Consider the following 20,735-nt stretch of genomic DNA (forward strand, 5'->3'; position numbering starts at 1 on the left):
ATTTTGCTCTTGTTAAGTTTTATAGTTTTGTTTCTTGCTATTTTCTTGGATTCTTGCCTCTGAGAGGCAAAATTTCCTCAATGCGGCCCTCATAGCAACCTTTTCTTTCTCTACAAAGTGACTGATTCTCCCCAGCTTTTGTCTGCATTATGAAGTTTCTTCTGAATCCTCTCTCCCCAGCTCACTGACTGCCTCCTAGTAATAGGCGAGTCATGTTACAAAAAAATTATTTCTTAGAAAGCGCCAATGGAAAATGAATTAAAGGACTATTTTACAGAAAAACGAAATAAATTGTCTTAATCGCAAGAGAACAATATAGAATGTAGTACAGTACCAGTGTAGTAGTTAAGGGGAATATAGATTATGAAATAGTTTCGAATGTTGCTGCTAAATGTGCTCAATGCATAGGAAGAATGAACTAAATATGGGTCCTTAAAATGGAACCAGCAATTTATCGCAATTTATAGCCACGATGGCCACGGCATTACAGATACAGCCTTTATCAAAAGTTTACAGCCCAGGGGGTCTACTTCTAAGCGATACTATGTGTCTCGTAATGCATTCCCAGGTTTCCATACCTGCTAAGGCAAGAATATTTTTCGTCTTACCCTCTCCAATGGCTAAGACTTCGATTATTACAGAAGTAATATTATACGGCTTAAAAGCAGACCCTCTGGGCTGTAAACTTTTGATAAAGGCTGTACATTTCCAGTACCCACTAAAGTATGTAGCTTAACATTATGTAATCGATTGTAACCAATTTGTAACCCTTCTATAACTAAGTGCCTGTACAGGTGCTTTTCACAATTTATTGAATCATAACTTGTAGGAAAAGCTTAGCAGAATAATCATGGTTGTAAATTTTCTGATGCACTGCTCTCTGTACAAGAACAGTGAAATTTTCGCAGCAACCGTTTCTTCACGAACCACGTTGATACATCTTTTGCAGTTGCAGTACACAGAAAACAAGGGACACATGGATGATTCTTTACTCATCCAGCACTTTTCTCGCAACAGCAGGTGTGAACTCCATTCTTTATCTTTGCCAGGCAGGGGCATTTGAATAAAGACAACACATAAGCCAGACAGATTCAAATGATAGACAGAAATTTTTTGGCCAAACTGCCACGAGGTTTAACTGCAAAATTAACAATGCACACAATGTGTATACATACAGGAATGTCTCTGACAGATACCCGTGTGATCGGGCAGATTTTTAAAGCCAGGAAAGAGCAATGCCAACCAAATTTTTTTGTCTATTATCTAACCCAATGTTTCGTCAGGTGTGGCTCAGAAATGGCAAGGATAACTAGACTGCAGTCTCAAATCACAGTTGGTACTGTTATTTCCCGACTTTCGTCTAAATATACATTCGACTCTTTATGAATTGAACATGGTGGACAGTTTTTTTTTTTTCCATTTATGCAAAACTCAGATTAGCGACAGCCTTTATGATACATTAGATGCTGAGTAGATGATAACAGTCCAGTACATACACCAGTGTTTTGACTGGCATAGCAATGACTGCATTCTTTAACAATCTTCTCAAAACAATTATAAAATGCACTTCCTGAAATGATGGTTACTTTCTAGTTAAAGCAAAGGGTAAGCATTCCAGTCTTTCTTTGACTGACGCTACAATACACGTGGAGGCAGAATAGCCACACTAGGGATTTTCAGTGTGACAGTTCCTGCTGTTAACAAAAGTTAAGGCAGGTTGTACGACATTGAGCTCTTAACTATCAAAAGAAATCTTATTATACAATACCTTAAGGACCTTCTCTGGAGCATTTTCGAAGGAACGCTGAGCTCATAAACATCAAAAGAAATTTTATACAACATCTAAAGAACCATTACTGGGACATTACCGTAGGAAGAAAGTCGCAAGATAATAGAACAGACAAAGCATACAATTTGAAGTCCGTACACATACACAAACCAACGCGCTATGCAAGCAAAGGAAAGACAAAAGTCAAACTATTGTAACAAAATGAATCATAAGATGCAAAACAAAATAGCATAACAGAAAACATTGAAATAGACCACGTGTATAATAGAAACAAAAAAAGTACACGACAGGTAATGCAGTCACGAAGGTAATGAGACATTCTCCGAGTAACAAATCAAACAAACCACAGTACTACGACACCCAATGCAGCAACGACATCTTCCAAGAAGCGAACACCTGGCAATCGTGGAACTCTATTGCGAGCATATCCCCTATGTAAACTAAGCGCTGTGGATTCTAACAGTAGTTTCGAAGAGCTCAACTGAGCGCTAATTAACTTTTTCCTGTACAGTTACCACGAGAGCAATTTTCTATGACTCGTAGGCAACAAAATGATTTTAGTCATTGCAACAAGTGTTCCTGTGTGCCCAAAAGAAATTCACAAGTAGCAAAAGGAAATATAGAACTGTTTGCAATTTACACGGCACAGTGTTGTGTACTCCTCGGTTTCTTTTCCTCGTGCCTGCCATCCTGTTCGTCATCCTTTCTCAACTGTAAATATAACTCTTAGGTTCAATTTGTGGATGGAGAGAGTTTTAAGGAAACACTTCCAAGGGCAGTATTTGACAGCTCAGGATGCTTGCATTACCTCATGGTCCACAGAATAAATGAAAAGCAGTGATGTCTAAATAAAGACCAACTGACGAGCTCAATTCGTAAATAAAGCAGGTCATTATATAAATTTTGATTGTAGTGCCCCATGCAATTATTGTTTCTGTGCCTTAATCAGTATTTGAAGTTATCATTACTAGAATGGGAGAGTATTTTAAGAAGAGCTCAACAGTTGCAGCCTTCGTTAAAAGCATATAATGTCAATTGCCTACGCCTAAAATTTACGAGACACTTTGGCGACTAAAGTGGTGAAAGGTGAAAGCCTGAGTGCCACATTCTGCTATGCATTTGTTGCGAATGTGGCAGTGAATGAAGCTTCGAGTAAAAAGGGTGACTACGGTTTCACGTTCCTCCCTTCCTTTATATCATGGTACATATGTACGCAGAGAATTGTGACAGATACTGCGCCTTTTAAATTCTGTAAATCAATTTCAAACGCCGCTGATGCCTGCAGTACTAACGCCTCCTAAACATTTGGGTCTGCTTGTTTGCTGTGTGGTGCGGCGTTCGAGGAAGCGGCAAATGAAAGGGCGCACGGAAGCCTGGATCGGACGCCTGGTGGGGTCAGCTTCGTATATGCGTTAATCACCTTGTGATGTCATGACCCGTCGTGACGGTACATCGCGTGCCCCTTGTCGTGCACAACCAGCATTTCACTGAACGCATTGAAGTTCACCGCCGTTCTATATTTCGTCTACAGGAAAGAAAAGGCAAAGTATCTGTCATCCGCAGAATCTTAACATCATTTCACTGTAGACAAGGGGAATTATGAAGAGCGTTTCATGATCCGGGGCGTGGCGCAGTGCTAGAGCGCTGGGCTGGGGATCTATGGGATGGAAGTTCGATTTCCCGGTGGGAGACAAGTTTTATGAATTTATTTTTTAAGTATCGGAGCCGCCGCAAAAGCGTTGACACTTTTGCTGACGACAATGATGAGCCATTAAAGGCTTTCGCCTTGAAACGTAACCTGTTCAGCAATTGTTCACTGGCATGCTGTGTTGGTGACAGGTGGCGTAAACCCTGTGCAATTCCTTTCACTTTCATTCTTCAATCACAAAGCATTTCAATTTTAAGACGAAAGCCCTACTAGCCTTACTGAATAAAATTCTGTCAGCAACCATTCATTTCCGTTGACGATGGAAATAGCAGGCGAGACAGACAACTCGAGGAGTGACAGAGGCCACCTGTGGTTCTTTAACGTGCACTGACATCGCACATTACACACGCACCTTTTTTTTCGCCTCCATTGAAAACTGGCCGCCATGGCTATGATTCAATGATGCATCCTTGGGCACAGTAGCCGAACGTCCTAACCACTGCACAACCACGGCGGGGAATATGAAGTTATCTACAGAAGCCTTTATACAATGGCATACTAAGAATTTTCTTCTTTTCTGTTTGCAGGGCTTTTGGAACAACAGAATAAGATTTCACGATGCACTACAACAGTGCTATTTTGGCATAGATATTTTATTGCTGCAGACTTTGACGTAGACATTTCAATACACAAAACTATCTCAAGTCATGCTGCACTCAATATATACTAATATATTGGCAGCCCCGTTGCCTGTCATGAGAACATGTGACTTGTGGCAGTTTTGGGTGTGGGGCACTTCAAATCGTTCTCTGCCGGAACGGAAACCCTTCCAAAAAATAGCACTGCAACAGTTCATTTCAACACACTGCAAATAACCTTTTCGTTTTATAATCCACATAGGCCTGAAAACAATCAACAAAAACAAGGTTGCCGTCCATGCACTTGTCAAAGAACAACTTCTGTATCAATACCAAACTACACTTCATGGCTTATTTGAGAAGACTCGAGCGATGTGTTGGCCCTCCTGATTAGTCTCAACACTGCCCGAGGTTGTGAGGCCTCTTGCCATCCTTCCGCGCCACGAAATATTTCCAATTAATCAATTTATTACCCTCTCCATTAATTAGCCTCTTAGCACACAATACCTCAACACTGCGTGTTCATCCACTTTGCTTATACCCTTCCGCTCATTTACTTGAAGGCTTTAGCACTCATCTACTCGGATGAAATCATGGGCAACCATGGTGACACTCTAATGAAGGTGAAGTGGAAATCCTGTGTTCTGGGCAATGTGAATGCACATTACATTAGCACAGGCAGTTAAAAATAACACGAAACTCTCCCGCAGTCTTTTGATAGCCTATTGGCAGCTTTAGGAACATTAAAGAAGCCCTGTGATACTACTCAATAATGTAATAGTAGCGGCTTGTCTTGCTTCGCTACCGCTGAGTATGATAAGAACAACTGACTTCTGATTGAATCAGGCAAGTGCCGCAAACAAATTTGGTATTAAAAAATGCTAATGACAAAATGTGCTTCCGTGCAAAATTTGAGCTGCAAGGATTCCACAGTTTAGCTCAGAGAAGCATTGTACAGCGAGTCTTTAATTGTGAAATGCACTGTAAACACAGTTCTTTGCCATATGTAGAAATGCACGTCCTTATCTGAGCTGTTCATGAATGGAGTTCGGACACTACGCTCGTCACATTGCAGGGCTCCCCTAAACCATCACATACACACTGACATGGCTCTGTGCTATTAACCAACACATCTGAACTCCCATTCTTGCCCCTTCATTAGTTTGCTTTTCTTCAATGCTGGCTCTCCAGATACACCACCTTCATTAGCCTATTCCATAGGCTCCTTCTTCACCTGCACCACTTCATTAACAGCCTGGGAGTCTTGTTGAACGGCAGCGTGCTTGACGCCATGCACAAACCTCTGATGAAAGAAGAGATGGCGGGGATCTTTGTAGCTCTGTTCACACAGTGAACATGGATACTGTTTTTCGACCCCTTTGTTATGGACGGCCATGTGTTTCATGAGGTGGCCGATGATGTAGAACGTCTTTCCGCACACGGGACATGCGTGCAGTAGAGGCAAGTGCGTTGAGTAGTGGCGCGTCAGACTGGACTGAAGGCGGAAGAGCTTGCCGCACTCTTTGCACTCATAGGGCAGTTCGGTCAAGTGGCTACGAACGTGTTCGTTCAATTGCCCCTGCTCAGAGAAGCTCGTCCTACAATACAGGCACGCGAAGGTCTGATCTTCTAAGTGGGTCTTCTCGTGTCTGGTGACAGCCAATCTGCGTGGGCAGGGAAAAGAAAAAGAAAAGGCAAGGAGAGCCAATTTTGATGTGTCAGCATCACAGTCGCTATACAGGGTAAAAAAGTTTGACAACCAGAGCGATGGTAGAAATTAATTTCTCTTTTTTTTTTATGCAAGTCAATTTATTCTACTGTGGCTATCCTTCTCTGCTGCTCTTTCCCCTTCATGTACTTCCTTGCCCACATGGGCCTAGCCATGACTAACAAATTCCCCAACTTACATTACGCTAGATATGCCATCATGTATACAGCAAATGCTTTTAAATATGTTACGCAATTCAGGCAGTCTTGTGTGTGGACACAACATTGTTGAAAAACCTTGGTGAAAACTCTAGCATCCATGCTCTAGAATCTATCTGAATGCCTTAAATACACTATACAGACAGAACTATTTACATTGAAAATAAAATCTCGATGCCATTTTTTTCTTTTTTAAGAATGCTCGAAAAAGACTTATTATCTGGGAAAATGTATGATCCATAACTGCTGAATGAGGTACAAAGGCATTTGGAATTGAGACTTTCATGGCACCAAAGTGTAGGTTGGCATTTATAGACATGAAGTACACACAGCTCCTCTTTAAGCTCTTGCCGAATTCAGTCCTTATTTGCGCTGTCCTAAGAATGAAAGAGATTTAGCAACAGATCTGGTTCGTAGAATGAACGACGAGCTGGGATCGCTTCCTTGGTTGTTTCAAGATGCTTTACCCCCTTACATTAGTGAGATGTGTGAGAAGCCATCTCAATGGCATACAGTCGCCGTTGTTTTTGCCCATGCTTCTCCCTCCAGACCACTCATATGCAAGCGAATACAGTATAAGCTCGTTAATTCGCACTTTACGGGACCCGGAAAAAATTTTGAGTTATCTAATGGCCTCAAAAAAAGTAAGAACCATTTGCATTAGGTAAATTTACTCTATTTACTTGCGCAACGACGTCCTCCACTTTTGGCACTAAGGATTTAAAAAAAGAGCAAGCGTCCGTCGTTTGCACGACGTCACCGTCGCATTCCTTCGCATTGGGCCAAGATGCTGTGCAGCGACAACATCACGGTGTGTTTACCTTTTCAGGTTAGCTCTAGCAGGAAAAAGGGGCGGGGAGACAACTTGGCAAAAAGCCAGCGCTCTTCCATTCGTGCAGGCCTTGTTTTCACTTTATCCTGTCGCATTTGGGGCGAGCGCAGTCCACTGCCACATCATTGAACGCATGATGGTGCAAACCCCATTGAAGCGAATGGAACGGTGCTAAACGCTGGACAACTGTCGCAAAGAAAAGAACAAAAAATGTTTCTCCCAAGCAATAATTTTATTTTTTACTTGGAAACCCATATAGTACCCGCCCGATGTCATAGCCTTCCATAGGCGATGGCTGGGGCCATGCCGACAGAAATACTTATCTGTATTTCTGAATTAACGTGGGTCACATTAACGAGTATTCAGTTGCAAGCTTCGGAGGTTGCGTGGAAGGGAGGAGCAGGCAGCCGCTGTAGTGGCCAACCCCTACCCTCCGGTATGGCCGGCTGCCACGCTGGTCATGGCGCCATTCACTCTTACATTGTTTTAAGTGGTTTCATCATCTGTTAACATTTTGGACATGGCAGCCTCTAACTATGCCTCCTATCGCGGAGGTATTTTTTTGGTGATGTGATGGGTGGCACTAGGCCAACCAGACGCGCAGTTCAAATTATTTGTAGCGGATTAACGGACTCGCGCTCGAATTAAAGATCTTTTTTATGCACAGACTTCTATGTAGCTTGGCTAGATCAAGCAGTGTAGTTCGAGTTATCCGAAAATTTGAATTATCGAGCTTCAAATTAACGAGCTTTTACTGTATAGTCATCAAATTTATCTAAGCCCTAGGCTCCTATCCCTATGCCCCTGAGGCACTGCAAAAGAAGCCACTGTGTTTCTCCTCATCATGAAGTCAAGTTTCCGCGGGAACGGGCGCCTCGTATGTAAGCTTGTTGGCTTTCTTTGATGCTTCGCCCCATTACACCTAGGCACTGTAGGAAAACAACTGAGGCGGGTGATTGCCGCTGATCAGGTTTTTGCTCGCGCTTTACCGGTCGTAGGTGGCAAACTCGTGTTTGGACGAAGCCCTGCTTGAAATGAATGTGCAGCGATGTACACACTTTAATGTCGCTTCAAGAAAACAGCAGGCAGCTGTGGCTATTTTCGCAGCGCAAATGTAAAAAAGGATGAGCTGTTGGTCACCCATGTGCTCAGGAAACACCTTTTCCCATGTGCTGTGAGGCCTCTGTGAAAGATTTGATCGCACTCTCGTTGTTTAGAGAATTGGCATATTGCACTTATCTCGTCAGCCAAATTTTATTTTCACGAGGCAATAACCGCGTATATGAAGTAAAAATTAAATGGCTACCCTGAACGAATCTGCAGCACAAATGCGTTTCACTTTTTAGCGCCTTCGTACTATACCTGCTCAGCTTCCCATGGTTGCTACCGCGAGTTCTTGGTCCTGGTTGCATTTGTATGCTACTTTTGTTTGTTTTTTTTGTTTCGGCGGTGCGTTATTCGCATTGGCTCCATGCTGCTGGCCTGAACATCCCTGATTGACACTTGGCTCCGAAGACCTCAGGCGCTCCATGGTTATACACAAAAAACAATACACACACCAGAGAGTTTAATTCTCTTGTGTGTGTATTGTTTTTTGTGTATAACCATGCAGCGCCTGAGGTCTTCGGAGTCGTATAGTCAACTAGCCCGCTCGCAAGTACTACTGACACTTGGCGCTTTTTGATGTGGACACAATACGAAAACACATTTTGTGATGTCGCTGCTAGTGACTGAACACAGGTGGCTGAAATTTCGTAGTGACGTATGTTTCTACCGTTTGTCCACATCAAGACAGCGTGGCTGATTTGAACGAGTCTGCTGGCCTGGCAAGATTCTCCGAATGAAGAACTCAGGGCGTGAAGTCACATCTCAATGGCGTCAGCAAAAAACTTTCTATTTGTACTCGGGGACAGACTTGGGCCAGATTGACTAAGACTTTGACCGCTTGCGAGTTCAAGCATGAACCACCCAGGACTCGGCGGCATGGTGCTGCATGTTCTCATTCAAGTCTATGAGCGTCAGTAAGTGTCCCCATTTTTTGTTTTCGGGAAGTCAGCTGGGCACAGCTGTGTCTCTCAAACCATACACACAGAGGCATCCTCGTGCAATGATTAAATTGCGTGGGTGATGTGATATGTGACCGACCTTGAAATATGACCACACTTAATTTAGAGCCCGTCGTCACTATTCCCTAGTCCGCATCTTGCCACCGAAGAGAAGATGCGCCGTTTAGTTAATTCATGGTTGTGGTTAGTGCATTTTACATACGGGCTACTCTATCAAATGTCTACTGATCCGAAGCCCCGCAAAGCGGCTTTGAGCGCTCGCTCCACTCCTTCTAGGGTCGTTAATCTCAAAAACTACTACAATGACACTGTTTTCGTATGCGCTTAATGCAGCACCGCTTTTGCGCTGTCACGCAAAAGTCTATAAATTACAAAGGTTAAAAACTGCAGAGCTGCGCTACTTGCTACCCCACGTGTACGACAGAGCTTTGCATATGAGATGGAGTCTGCCATTTTCATCTTTGAAGTTGTAAGCTCTGCCAGTTTACAGATGCTGAATAAGTGAAAACTGTACAGTGAAAAACCGCCGGTATGCTAGTTGTCACAGACCCTTCCAATTACTTCCCAATTACAACGGTAGATTCATGGCTGACTTGTTTTGGTATTTCACTCATATGCAATTCGTGCCACCTGCCTACAGTTTCAGTGCATAACACTGAAGACAGTAGACGAATGCATCATCTGATGAAAGCAAGACGCAAGAGAAGCAAGCAAGATGCATCTCCATTTTTAGGCAGCCGTTACATCGCATCAAGTATAAAAAAACTGGCCATGACCAACGTAATCGGCACACATTGTTGCCGCCGGTCATCTGCTTGCACTCGCACGGGTCGAGAGGAGACGAGCGCAATGTGAACAAGGCGCACGCGGAGAGGGAGAGCGCGTGCAGCCTCAGGTGCATGGTGAATTAAGGTGCAACGGCAGCGCCGTGCCCAACAAGCGCTTCTGAATTTCGTCACTTAGGTAGAAGCGGGAGCTGCAATCGTGCAGGCAAGCTTAAGGTTGGGTTCCCTGTTATACAACCATGTTTGTCGAAATTTCGAACGAAGTAATCGGGAAATCAAGTTATCCGGGAATATATTGACAGGAGAATAAGTGTACCTCTATGTGAGTTGTCTAAATGCCTGCAATTTCGAAAGTGTGAAACGGGAAATCTTATGAACCGGGAATGTATCAACAAGGTTCTATTGTATACAAAGCTATCGGCCCCGAAAACATAAATGCCACCTATATTGTACCACTTGTTGCAGTGGCAACAGGTGGGACACATGGCGAGTACAGTGCTTGAAACAAAAAGCACAACGAGTAAGAACTGAGGACACAATTGAAATTCTGCCGGCCTGCCGTGACCGATGAGAATTGATGTCACTTGATAAGTTGTTACACATGGAGAGGTGCACAGATTCCTTACACTTCCAATCATTAAAAAATGTAATGTGCGAAGAGCAGGAAACATGGCATACATGGTGTATGCCGGAGCAGGTGGTCATGGCGCCGGCTTTTAGCATCGCCCGCTTCAAAAGGCGTTTGCTGCAATAGACAGTGCCCGGCCCAATCGCCTATGGCATGATAAAGCGAACATACTGAGAACGAGACTCGCACAACCGGACAAGTGCTGGCACTCTGCCAAGTTCGCTTTCCCCCTTGCTAGAGCCAAGGTCAAAAGAAAAACACATCGCTATGTTATTGCTGCGCAGCATCTTGGTGCACTACTAAGAAATGTGTTGTGGACCGTGACGGCGCAAAACGGAAGGACGTAACAGCTGACACCTTTTTTTTTTTTCTCAATATACCGTATTTACTTGAATGTAACGCAACCGCAAATGTAATGCGAGAGGAGACTTTCCATACTGTCCAGTGGGAAAAAATAAAACCACGAATATAACGCGAGATAAGTGCTTGAAAAAGTACCTTGTATAGACATTATGTCCATTGCAGTCTAATCAAAAACGCTCATTTATCATCGTCATTGGAGGCCGAGTTCTCGGAAACCCAGTCTTCCTTTTCAATCTCGTCCTCCCAGACTATTTGGAAGCCTTTGCAGCCAGGCCAACATTTAAAATTCACCTCCTGCTACATCTGCCACCCACGTAAGGTAGATTAGTAAAGTCTAACCATCGAGCTGCCATAGAATTTCTGATTCCTCCTGCTCTCACAATAGCCTTTTTGAGGCGAGCGTCGTACCGTGCACGGCGTGTTGCCATGGTGCGAAATATGGTAACAACAGAGGTAACCATGCTAATCCACTGTTAAAAATGTGAAAAGTGCGTGATCAAGGGGACAACGCGATTCTGAGCACACGAGAAAAAGCACTACGTTATGACTTTGGATGGATTGGGATTTGGCCGACTTGGCTTTCCTGGTACCCATGTTGTGAACATAACATCATAAAACCGCAGAAACCGAAACAGAGCAGAGTGGTGGCGGATTTAATATCGCTGTGCCTCGGCGCTGCTTTAGCCAACTGAGTTGCAGTATTAGATTTTAAAGTGAGGGTAGACTTTGAGAGCCAAAAATCACGAAAAAAGTTCTCGTTACATTTGAGTAAATACGGTAACCATTACAACAAACATCTCAGCGTAACGATTTTTACCGACGTCCACGAACACAAGCAATAAAACTTCGGCTCACGCATTGTCGCACGAGAATGGGCAGTAGTTGCAGCAATGAAATGTCGGTAACTCCTCTGGGTGTTGGCCCTCCCGGTGGAGTTCCAGCAAGTCCCGTGAGGAGAAAAACTCGTTACAGGTATTGCAAGGGTAGACAGGAAGCAGCAGAGTCACACTATCTTCAGCTTCTGAGGGCAAAAAGAGCAGAGAACAAAAGGCTTGTGAGAAATCAATGTTTAGTAGAGCTGCCAGCTTTTACTGCATTCTTCATTACTTAATTATCGCTTATCATGAGCATAAGAGAGTACTACGCCAAATTACTTTCCACTGTCTCCTTCTTCCTGCTTTCTTTCTCTAGATTGTGTGGAGTATCCCCACAAATACTGACCGAGAGCTGTAAGCTCGCTAGATACTCGTACTCATGACTACTACCGTATTTTCACGAGCCTAAGCACCCCCCCCTCACCCCCCTTTTTTTTTTCAAGAAATGTTTGCATGCGAATCTAAACACTTCATTTTTGAGAAGTGCGCATGTCCGAGGCAGCCAAAACCGCTTGCAAACTCTGTCATTAAACCAGACCAGAGTCCCAATTAATACCGTTTCTTGGGCTAGTTGGTTCATATTTGTACTGTGAAAAACTGCGCCGAAATAAACACACCACAAGACCAGAAGACGGGACAAAGGCGCTTTTGTCCCGTCTTCTGTCTTGTGGTGTGTATTTCGGCGCAGTTTTTCACAGTACAGAGTCCCAAGGTGGCGCGGCATTCGTCCCGTCATCTCCAGCTTCACGTATTGCCGTGTTCAGGCACTACATGACAGATGGCGGCATAAAAAGTCAAAACTATACCAATAGCAACCCTGATAATGCTATTAGCCTGTAGTCACGTGGGCCTGGCATCGGCGGCGCTCGGCAAGTTTCGCCGGCATAGCGAGCGCAAGCTCCATGGCATGGCGTCAGTTGTTTGAGAGCCCTAACGGAAGTTGGAAAAATTTTATAGGGAGCTTCCTGCAGCTTCAAGTTTAAGCGAACCAAAATCGTTTGCAAAATGTATTTTTTTTCTAAAAGAAATTATTCCTTGTCCACATTTCGTCAAGATACAGCTACAAGAAGACGAGGGAGGGAGGGGAGGGGGAGATTCATTTTATTTTGTTCGAATTTAAGACCCCCCCCCCCACTTTGGTCATCATGATAGTGAAAAAATGGGGGTGCTCATAATCGAGCAAATACAGTATATCTATACTTCCATAACATTACTCTGCCGGAGGTCACAAAGGGTGGATTAAATTAAGTTTCACTTAAAATTTTACATTTACAACTAGCAGTCGCAAAATATATTAAAGGACATGCCGCTTGATAAAGAGCTAATCCACTTTTGTGACAGCTTGTTAAAGTTTATAATTATCGCATCTAGAAAAACACATTATTACTTCACCACTCACATTGCCTCAAAATGATCAGATGCAAAGGTGTAAAACTTTACAAGATCACACGCACTTTCTTTCCCTTCAAACTTGAATCCCTTAAACGTCTTATGCTGGCTACACACAACCCTCACTCCATTCACAACAGTGTGTGCAGAAGGTACATCATAAATGAAGAAAATTGCACATGCAACACTAATAACTGAACGAAAATTGCTTTTCACAGCTTTAACTGAAAAGAATTGTGAATGGAAAATGCCACGTTGCAAACATACTCCCTTCTCAGGCATAACAAAATTAGCCGCATATATGACATTTGTCCGCCCGACATTAGAGTATGCGAGCGTCGTGTGGGACCCTTTCAAGAAGAACCACATAGAGAAAATTGAAGAAGTTCAGAGAAGAGCAGCGAGGTTCATCTTATCGAAATATTGTTCAAGCGACTCAGTCACTAAAATGCTCGAGAAACTTAACCTATCGCCACTCTCCCAAAGCAGAAAAATAGCTGGGTTAAAATTTCTCGATCTCATTCACAACACATTCAACTTGGACACGCAACAGTACATAAAGCAGCGCATGCCTCGAACAGTCAGAAGCAACCACCAAGACCAAATCCAACCCATGTCAGCAAGAATAGACAGATATAAGCACTCGTTTTTTCCGAAAACAATAGAAGAGTGGAACTCACTGCCCCATGAAATACTAACAGCACATACTATAAATAAATAAATTTGAATCCAGCCTGAATGATCTTTTTTCAGTGGCTTCAAATATGTAGCTAACAATTCATTGAAGGTGTGTTTATGTTCAATATGTACATTTATCTCTAATTGTGATTGTTTTAATTTTCAGCTGTAGAAAGATGACATCCTGATGAATTTCTCTTTCTTCTTGCTTTGTAGTTGTGCCATTTCTTGAATATTCATGCTGTATTACCTGCTTTAAGCATAGCAGTACTGCTATTTTGTAATATTTTTTTGTAACCACCCTGCAACAGTATGAATAAATAAATAAATAAAATAAATTAAGAAACTCAGTCAAAATTTCAACAAACTTGATGCCATAATATTAGACAGCATGGCGAAAAAGCAGCATATATCAAGGAAAAGGAAAATATTCATTACCAAAATACCTTCCCTTAGTTCTTTCGTGCAAACATTTCCTAACACCAATACATACACTCGATCAAGCACAAGGTGTTATGGTACACTCAGGTTTACACGTAGTCTCAATTGAATAGTGAAATTGATAAGAACCGGTGCCAAAGTGCTCAACCATAGCTTGCACAGTTAAACTTGACAGTGTGAGCGCGTTTGTTCTTAACTTTAACAACGTTAATTGCTTCAGAGAACAAGGAGTTCAATAGAAAGCCACCAAAAAAGCACAGATGCGTCTAAGCAGTGCCTAGATGAACATGTCCCTCTGTATATCAATCTACATATATTTTTCAATATACAGTAGATACAGAAACTTATGTGCAGGTTCAGATGGGAAAAAGTTGCACTAAACAACAAAAGTCAGCAGAAATCATTACAAACTATAAAAAACAGGACACAGCATGAAGTGTTGCAAAAACTCGGACACCAACAGTTGTCTTGAGAATTGGCCAATGGCACTTCAAGACGTCAAAGGACAGTCAGGACAAACCTGGATTTGCACAAAATTATTTCTAAACTGGTAATACTAAACAGTCTTATAGTCCAAAGTTTAGGTTATACAGTGTGGTTTACATGTATTTACATCATTCTAACAATAAAAAGACTGATTTCACTCATAACAAGACTTCTATAAGCTAAAGGATTCCAAGAAATTAAACACGAGTATTTCCACCACTGTTTCTTCCCTCAAGCAAACAGCAATGGTAATGATGATGTCAAGTACTCTGTTGTTGGCAATCTTTTGCAGCCATACAGCACAGCCTTACCCACTATCAGCAATCACAAGAATCCGTAACAGTCGTGGTATGATCACAAAGTGCCACGAGTGAACCTAGTGGCCGAGAAAAATCAATTACTACAGTGCAACATAAACAGTGATGTGAACAAGAACGCAGCAACCAAAACTACCAAATTTCCCAGACAGTGAAAACTGGGGAGAGCTGTAGTGGCGTAGCCTCCTTTATACACTCTGTGCCTGGCAACTACGCGCTCCGCGGCCGTCGCCGCCGCCGCTGCTCCTCCTCCGTTGAGAAGTTACGCCGCTGGCTGCCGAGAGATGGTGACAGCGATGTAGGGTCAGCCTCGCCAGGCGAGTGCTGGGTGCGCCGTGTTGCAAAGCGGTCCGGACAGCCACGCGCTGCCACTTTCTCGCTTTTTCGTGGACTGTTCTGCAGTGTGCAAGGTCATGCTTCTGCTTTTCTCTGCCTTCAAGTACTGCAGGAATACAGCATTGCACCAACTGGTAAGTGCCAGCTTTGCTTTGTCCTTCCGGCGATCGCTGCGAAGTGTTCAGCTGCTTTGAGGCTTGTAAAATATAGTGACAGCACCAAACACTGTGTTTATTAAGCGTCAATACTGCAATAGTAATGTTAGTAGTGCACCTGTGCTTTCTGGACTGCAATGCTAATTGCTTCCCTGCCTAGCTCGTCTGCGTAGTGTGTTAGATGTGCTCCTGTGATTTTTTTTTTTTTTTTTTTTAAGTATAGGTTAATTACGAAATTTTGTGATAAAATAGAAACACAACATTTATCTATTGTGAAGATGACTACATTAAAGTGAGTTAAACCGAATTGTGCAAAGCCTATATTAGTTTTTCTTGTCAACTAAATCGCTGTCCCTCTCTAGCATCGGAAACCGCAAAACTCATACTAACCGCATTAAGGCCTGTGAAAAATAATGACATCACCAAGCGTGTTTATTACGCGTCAGTAAGGGAATAATATTAAATGTACACGTGTATTTTTTGGACTGCGATGCCAACTTCCTCCCTGGTTAGCTCGTCTGTGTGGTATGTTAAATGTGCTGAAGCGCAGTATTTTTTGTTTCGCTAACTGTGCAATTCTGTGAAAAAATAAAAACATAAGCTTTGCCTATTGTGATGATTATTTTGGAGTGATCGAAACAGGAAGATGCAACGCGTATATTTGTCTTTCCTTGTTTTTCAAGTTAAACGTTAAAGAAAGTTTGTATGGAGCGCTAAATCATTGAAAGTAAAAGCTGATACCAAAATTGTTCTTACAGATCTCAGTGGCATACTGCAATGCAGTTGCTCCAATCATCTGTAAATCAAGCTGGCTTCTGAAGTGCTATCAGTGACAGCAGTCACCGTGAACATTTTTCCCTACTTGTGGCAACTATTCATCACACCACTTTTACATGGTACTCTTGTAGCACAATTGCTGTTGTGAAATGTGTAAATAAATGCTGGTGCCTTTCTTCTTAAAATTTGTTTTATTGCAGCGTAGACTACCATTGTAATTTTTCTATTACCATTGGCGCTAGCGGAGCAGTCATGCAGTTTTTCGAGCCATGCACAATTTCTTGAAACTGCCTGACAAAATGTTATATAGCGTTGGTGTTATTTCCTAACAAGTATCATGATCACTTGTTATGCTTAGTGGATGTCAGTCTTACAAGTAAATATGCTGAATATGCATGATTCATGCTTAGGAACAGTTATGCTGGCGAATAACAGTGCTCCCGTCCCGCGCCGATGTTCATATCCGTGTGACCCGTGCGCCTCGACCCCTACGTCAGTGATGCCCTCAGCGAGGGGAGCGACGGCGCCGCGCAACTTTACCCGACGGCGCCGCTCTATTGTTCGCGCGGCGCGTTGACAGGCACAGAGAGTATAAAAGAGGCTATGGTAATGGGTGCCTATCAAGCATTTTGGGCTCAGAACAACCCAAAATTCTAATATGGCACAGGAGCACGTGCACTATCAGCTTCATCATGTGCGAACTGTGTAGTTGCTGTTCATGACACAATCTGCTGCAACAGGTGGCTTGCAGAAATAGCCGTAGCCGAAGTACAGCATTCCCGAAGTCAGCTTTCTGAAATGCCACAAAAATATTTGTAAGGGGACTAATTAACAATGAGCAAATACAAGGTCCTCTATGCTATATCTCTTATAAGATGGTAATATTTTGCTTATTTACAAAATACTACAGGGCCTTACAATGCTTCGCAAACACAAAAGCTAAATACAATGCACAAGATAAAAGACCCAACACAACTTTGAAAGTGCAGAAATGAGATAAAGCAGTCAGCATTCAGTTATTTCAAAGGAATCGGTGGCGCTAGTAGGTTTGGAAGAAGCTTATTCTACTCATATACACCATGGTAAAGTAACTAAGTGTTAATTTTAACTATTACTAAGAACAAACACCATTACTTTTGACCACTTAGATGCGAAAGCATTATATAGCTTATAAGACGCAAAGCCAGTCACTAGAACCTCTCCGCAAAATATGTCAACCTGCAATGGTACCATTTGCGATTATACAGGGTCTTGAATATTTGGGGGCTGGGATTTAAAAAATTCCTATGCAAAATCTTACTGCCCCATTCGAGCTGAAATAACATTCACAAAGTAGCAAAATATAGTCTACGTTACCTGATAAGAGATTCAACATCGGTACTTGCCTAGATTTCCCGAAATCGAGAAAAAATTGCTCTCGGTGGCGTGCACAATTTTCGCAGAAGAGAGTCGAAAAGCTATTTTGACATGATACGTCATCTGCCAAGCAGTGACAAGCTCCATCCCGGCCACTGGTGCGCTTGCCTCGCTGCCCGACAGATTACGCACCATGTCAAAATAGCTTTTCGACTCTCTTCTGCGAATATTGCGCACACCGTCGAGAGCAGTTTTTTCTCGATCTCGAAAAATCTAGACAAGTACCGATGTTGAATCACTTATCACATAACGTAGACGATATTTTGCTACTTTGTGAACGTTATTTCAGCTTGAATGGGGTAGTAGATTTTGCATAGGAATTTTTTAAATCCCAGCCCCCAAACATTCAGGACTTTGTAGAAAAAAAAAATTGGTGGTCTAGATGGGAATTGAACCAGGGCCACCTGATTGCAAGACAGGCACGCTGTCTGCCCGTCATGAAGTTTCAAGGTAAATAAAAATGCGTCTAGTGAATACACAGTTGTCTAAAAAGCATACCTTCGAATATGTGCTGAGGCGTACTTGAGTAATTTATGTTACAGATGTTGCAAGTAAGTGACAAGATGACTGGAATAAAGTTTCAGAATCACATTACTAGATGAAGGGTCAAAGACAATTGAGGCGTTGTACAAAGCAGGCACCTAGTCCTTACAACAGCTCATGTTTTCGCATTTCTCTCAAGCAGCTGACTGCAGGAAAAGCCTCTTCTTTGAAAATAAATTCATCGCAATGAAGCGGCTTATTCCTCAACTTCATTTGCTACCCTTTGCGAACTAAAATCAGTTTACTGATATACTGATTTCGCACACAGCCACGAAGGAGGGGAATGTTAGCACCCTTTCAGTTACATGAGAACACAAGCACTCCTTAAAGGGATTGCACATCTAGCCACCGGGAACCTCTCAGTAGCTGAGCCAAACAGCCCAGTCACTTCCAAGCAACAAAAACCAGAAACTGATCCAAAATTACACGAGTGCTTGTAGGGGTCACATAACAATGATGTTACATATATGCTGTTAGGGTCAGACGCGTGATTTTTCCAGAAGCATAAATTAATATCAAGCCACAATTCATTTCATCAGAAAGCTTTTACTCTATCATAATTCTCTTTACCGCCGTTCGCAGCCAGCACAGCGTCGAGATCGACATCAAATGATTTTGGTTCGCAAAACTGTACTTTCCATGATTTCACTCGCAGAGGCATAAAAGTCATCACGCTCATACAACAATAGAGCATCGTAAGCGAAGCCCTGAAAATTTGTGCGTAATGAAACAGTACATTTACAAATGGCAGTGTCTTTTCTGCCGATAGCAGGGAGAATCACCGTGCTGAAATTGTTTCACAAAACGGAATGGCGCTTCCAAGTGCACTGGTGCAACGCACGCAAGTCTCTGCGAGAGCCGCTCTGATCGACAATGGCGCCTTTGCTTTCCAGCGATCAGTATGTCGCCCTGTACTTACGGAAAGAGAGTGCAACGTAAAGTTTACGATGTTAATGACAGCACAGTGCAGAACTAACGTAAATGCATGCTTACCACCGCGGTGTCCTCGGCATCAACGCTTTTACCGTCCGTGCCTGCAGCGAAATCTTCGCGCCACAGGAAGAGGAATGTGTCAGACTGCATAGGCCATTAATAATGTCGTGCCGGTTGCTACCAACGTTAACGGCAAAACCCTGGTTGGCGACTTAGCTGGTTAGCTTGGTTATACTATGGTTACACTGCATATGTCCACAGCGGAACAAAAAATGAGCCGCTCGCGCACGTCCCTTTCGCCATGCATGCTCCCCAGAAAATTCATTCTCCCCACCATAGCGGATCGCTTCGGCTTGTCCATGCCTTGGCTTGGCTTTCGAAACCCCGGTTTCGGGCCTCTTTTTAACAGCTAACAACTGAGCATAAACTGATTATTGCATTTCACTCCTCGGGCGTTAAATAATAGAGCCATTTGTTTAACCTAAAGGGTGTTGCACAATTAGACGCGCGCTGTAGAATGCTTCTCCCAGCTAAACCGCGGAATCCTTGCAGTTCAGATTTCGCACAGAAATCACAATTTGTCGCTAGTATTTTTTAATACTAAGTTTGTTTAGGGTACTTGCCTGATTCGATCAGAAGAAGTAAAATATTCCCATCGCCTGCGGCGGCGGCGACGCCAGACAAGCCGCTGCCCCAGCGATGGGACTAGTGGCGCCACCTCATGCTGCTTACAACAACTTTGTAGCAGGAAAAGAGGGGACGAACGTTTCTGGCAGAAGGTTTGAGTTGTTGTAAGCAGCATGAGGTGGCGCCACCAGTCCCATCGCTGGGGCAGCGGTTCGTTTGGCGTCGCCGCCGCCGCAGGCGATGGGAACATCTGACTTCTTCTGATCGAATCAGGCAAGTACCCCAAACAAATTTAGTATTAAAAAATACTAGCGACAAAATGCGATTTCTGTGCGAAATCTGAACTGCAAGGATTCCGCACGCGGTTTAGCTGGGAGAAGCATTCTACAGCGCGCGTCTAATTGTGCAACACCTTGTACACCAACTACACAAGTGTAAGAAATATATAGACAAGCGTGAGTGAGTGAGTGAGTGAGTGTGAGGTCCTGATCCCTTTTGACTCGCGGCAGGCGTTTTTCAACGCCACAGGAGAAATGAATAGTTAAAGGAAAAGAGTAATAGTAAGAATAAGCATCATGTTTGTAAACAAAGGTGGCGCTGCGATTGGCAACGACAGGGGGTGTAACATAGAGTTAATACATAACTCTATGGGGTGTAAGCAAAAGCACCTCCACCCAGCGACCTATGCTTAAGCAGTTTTTTTTTTTCTTTTTTTTTTTTTTTTTTTACACGTCCTTGCTCGGCACTTGGCTCCTTGGCTTGCAAAGGTTGGCTGCTTGACGTCATGCTCTCTCCTTAGTGTATATATATATATATATATATATATATATATATATATATATATATATATATATATATATATATATATATATATATTTTTTTTTTCTTTCATGGCCGGCAAACCATGCAGCGTAGCACCTTGGCTTGTAAAGGGGCATCAGGCGCTCGCTCGACTCCAGTCATCGGCCGCTGCAGGAGCCACGAGCCCGATCACAACAGGCATTGCATATTGCAAGATGAATTCTAGAAAGTAGAACAGAAAAACAGTAATTATACCAAGACCAACTGAGGCTTTGGACTGCTGTCA

At 43.0% G+C, this 20,735-nt stretch overlaps 2 protein-coding genes across 2 annotated transcripts in view; both read right to left on the bottom strand.

The window, feature by feature from the left end:
- The window catches only part of LOC146172905 (uncharacterized), a 29,371-nt gene extending 9,882 nt beyond the window's left edge, over positions 1-19,489 (bottom strand). Inside the window, exon 1 of the mRNA XM_084583605.1 lies at positions 19,082-19,489. The gene's annotated coding sequence lies outside the window, so the exon portion shown is untranslated. The remainder of the gene's footprint in view (positions 1-19,081) is intronic.
- LOC146172906 (uncharacterized) lies at positions 626-18,758 on the bottom strand. The gene is made up of 4 exons (XM_084584433.1): positions 18,659-18,758; positions 18,044-18,112; positions 11,531-11,696; positions 626-5,739 (listed from the first exon to the last, which is right to left on the bottom strand). The coding sequence occupies exons 1-4, from the start codon at positions 18,756-18,758 to the stop codon at positions 5,286-5,288; spliced, it is 789 nt and encodes a 262-aa protein (XP_084440559.1). The 3' UTR covers positions 626-5,285.
- Positions 19,490-20,735: the final 1,246 nt, after the last annotated feature.

Source organism: Amblyomma maculatum, chromosome 11 (genome assembly GCF_055883805.1).
Source record: "Amblyomma maculatum isolate TAMU_Amacu chromosome 11, ASM5588380v1, whole genome shotgun sequence".
Classification (NCBI taxonomy): Eukaryota; Metazoa; Arthropoda; class Arachnida; order Ixodida; family Ixodidae; genus Amblyomma; species Amblyomma maculatum.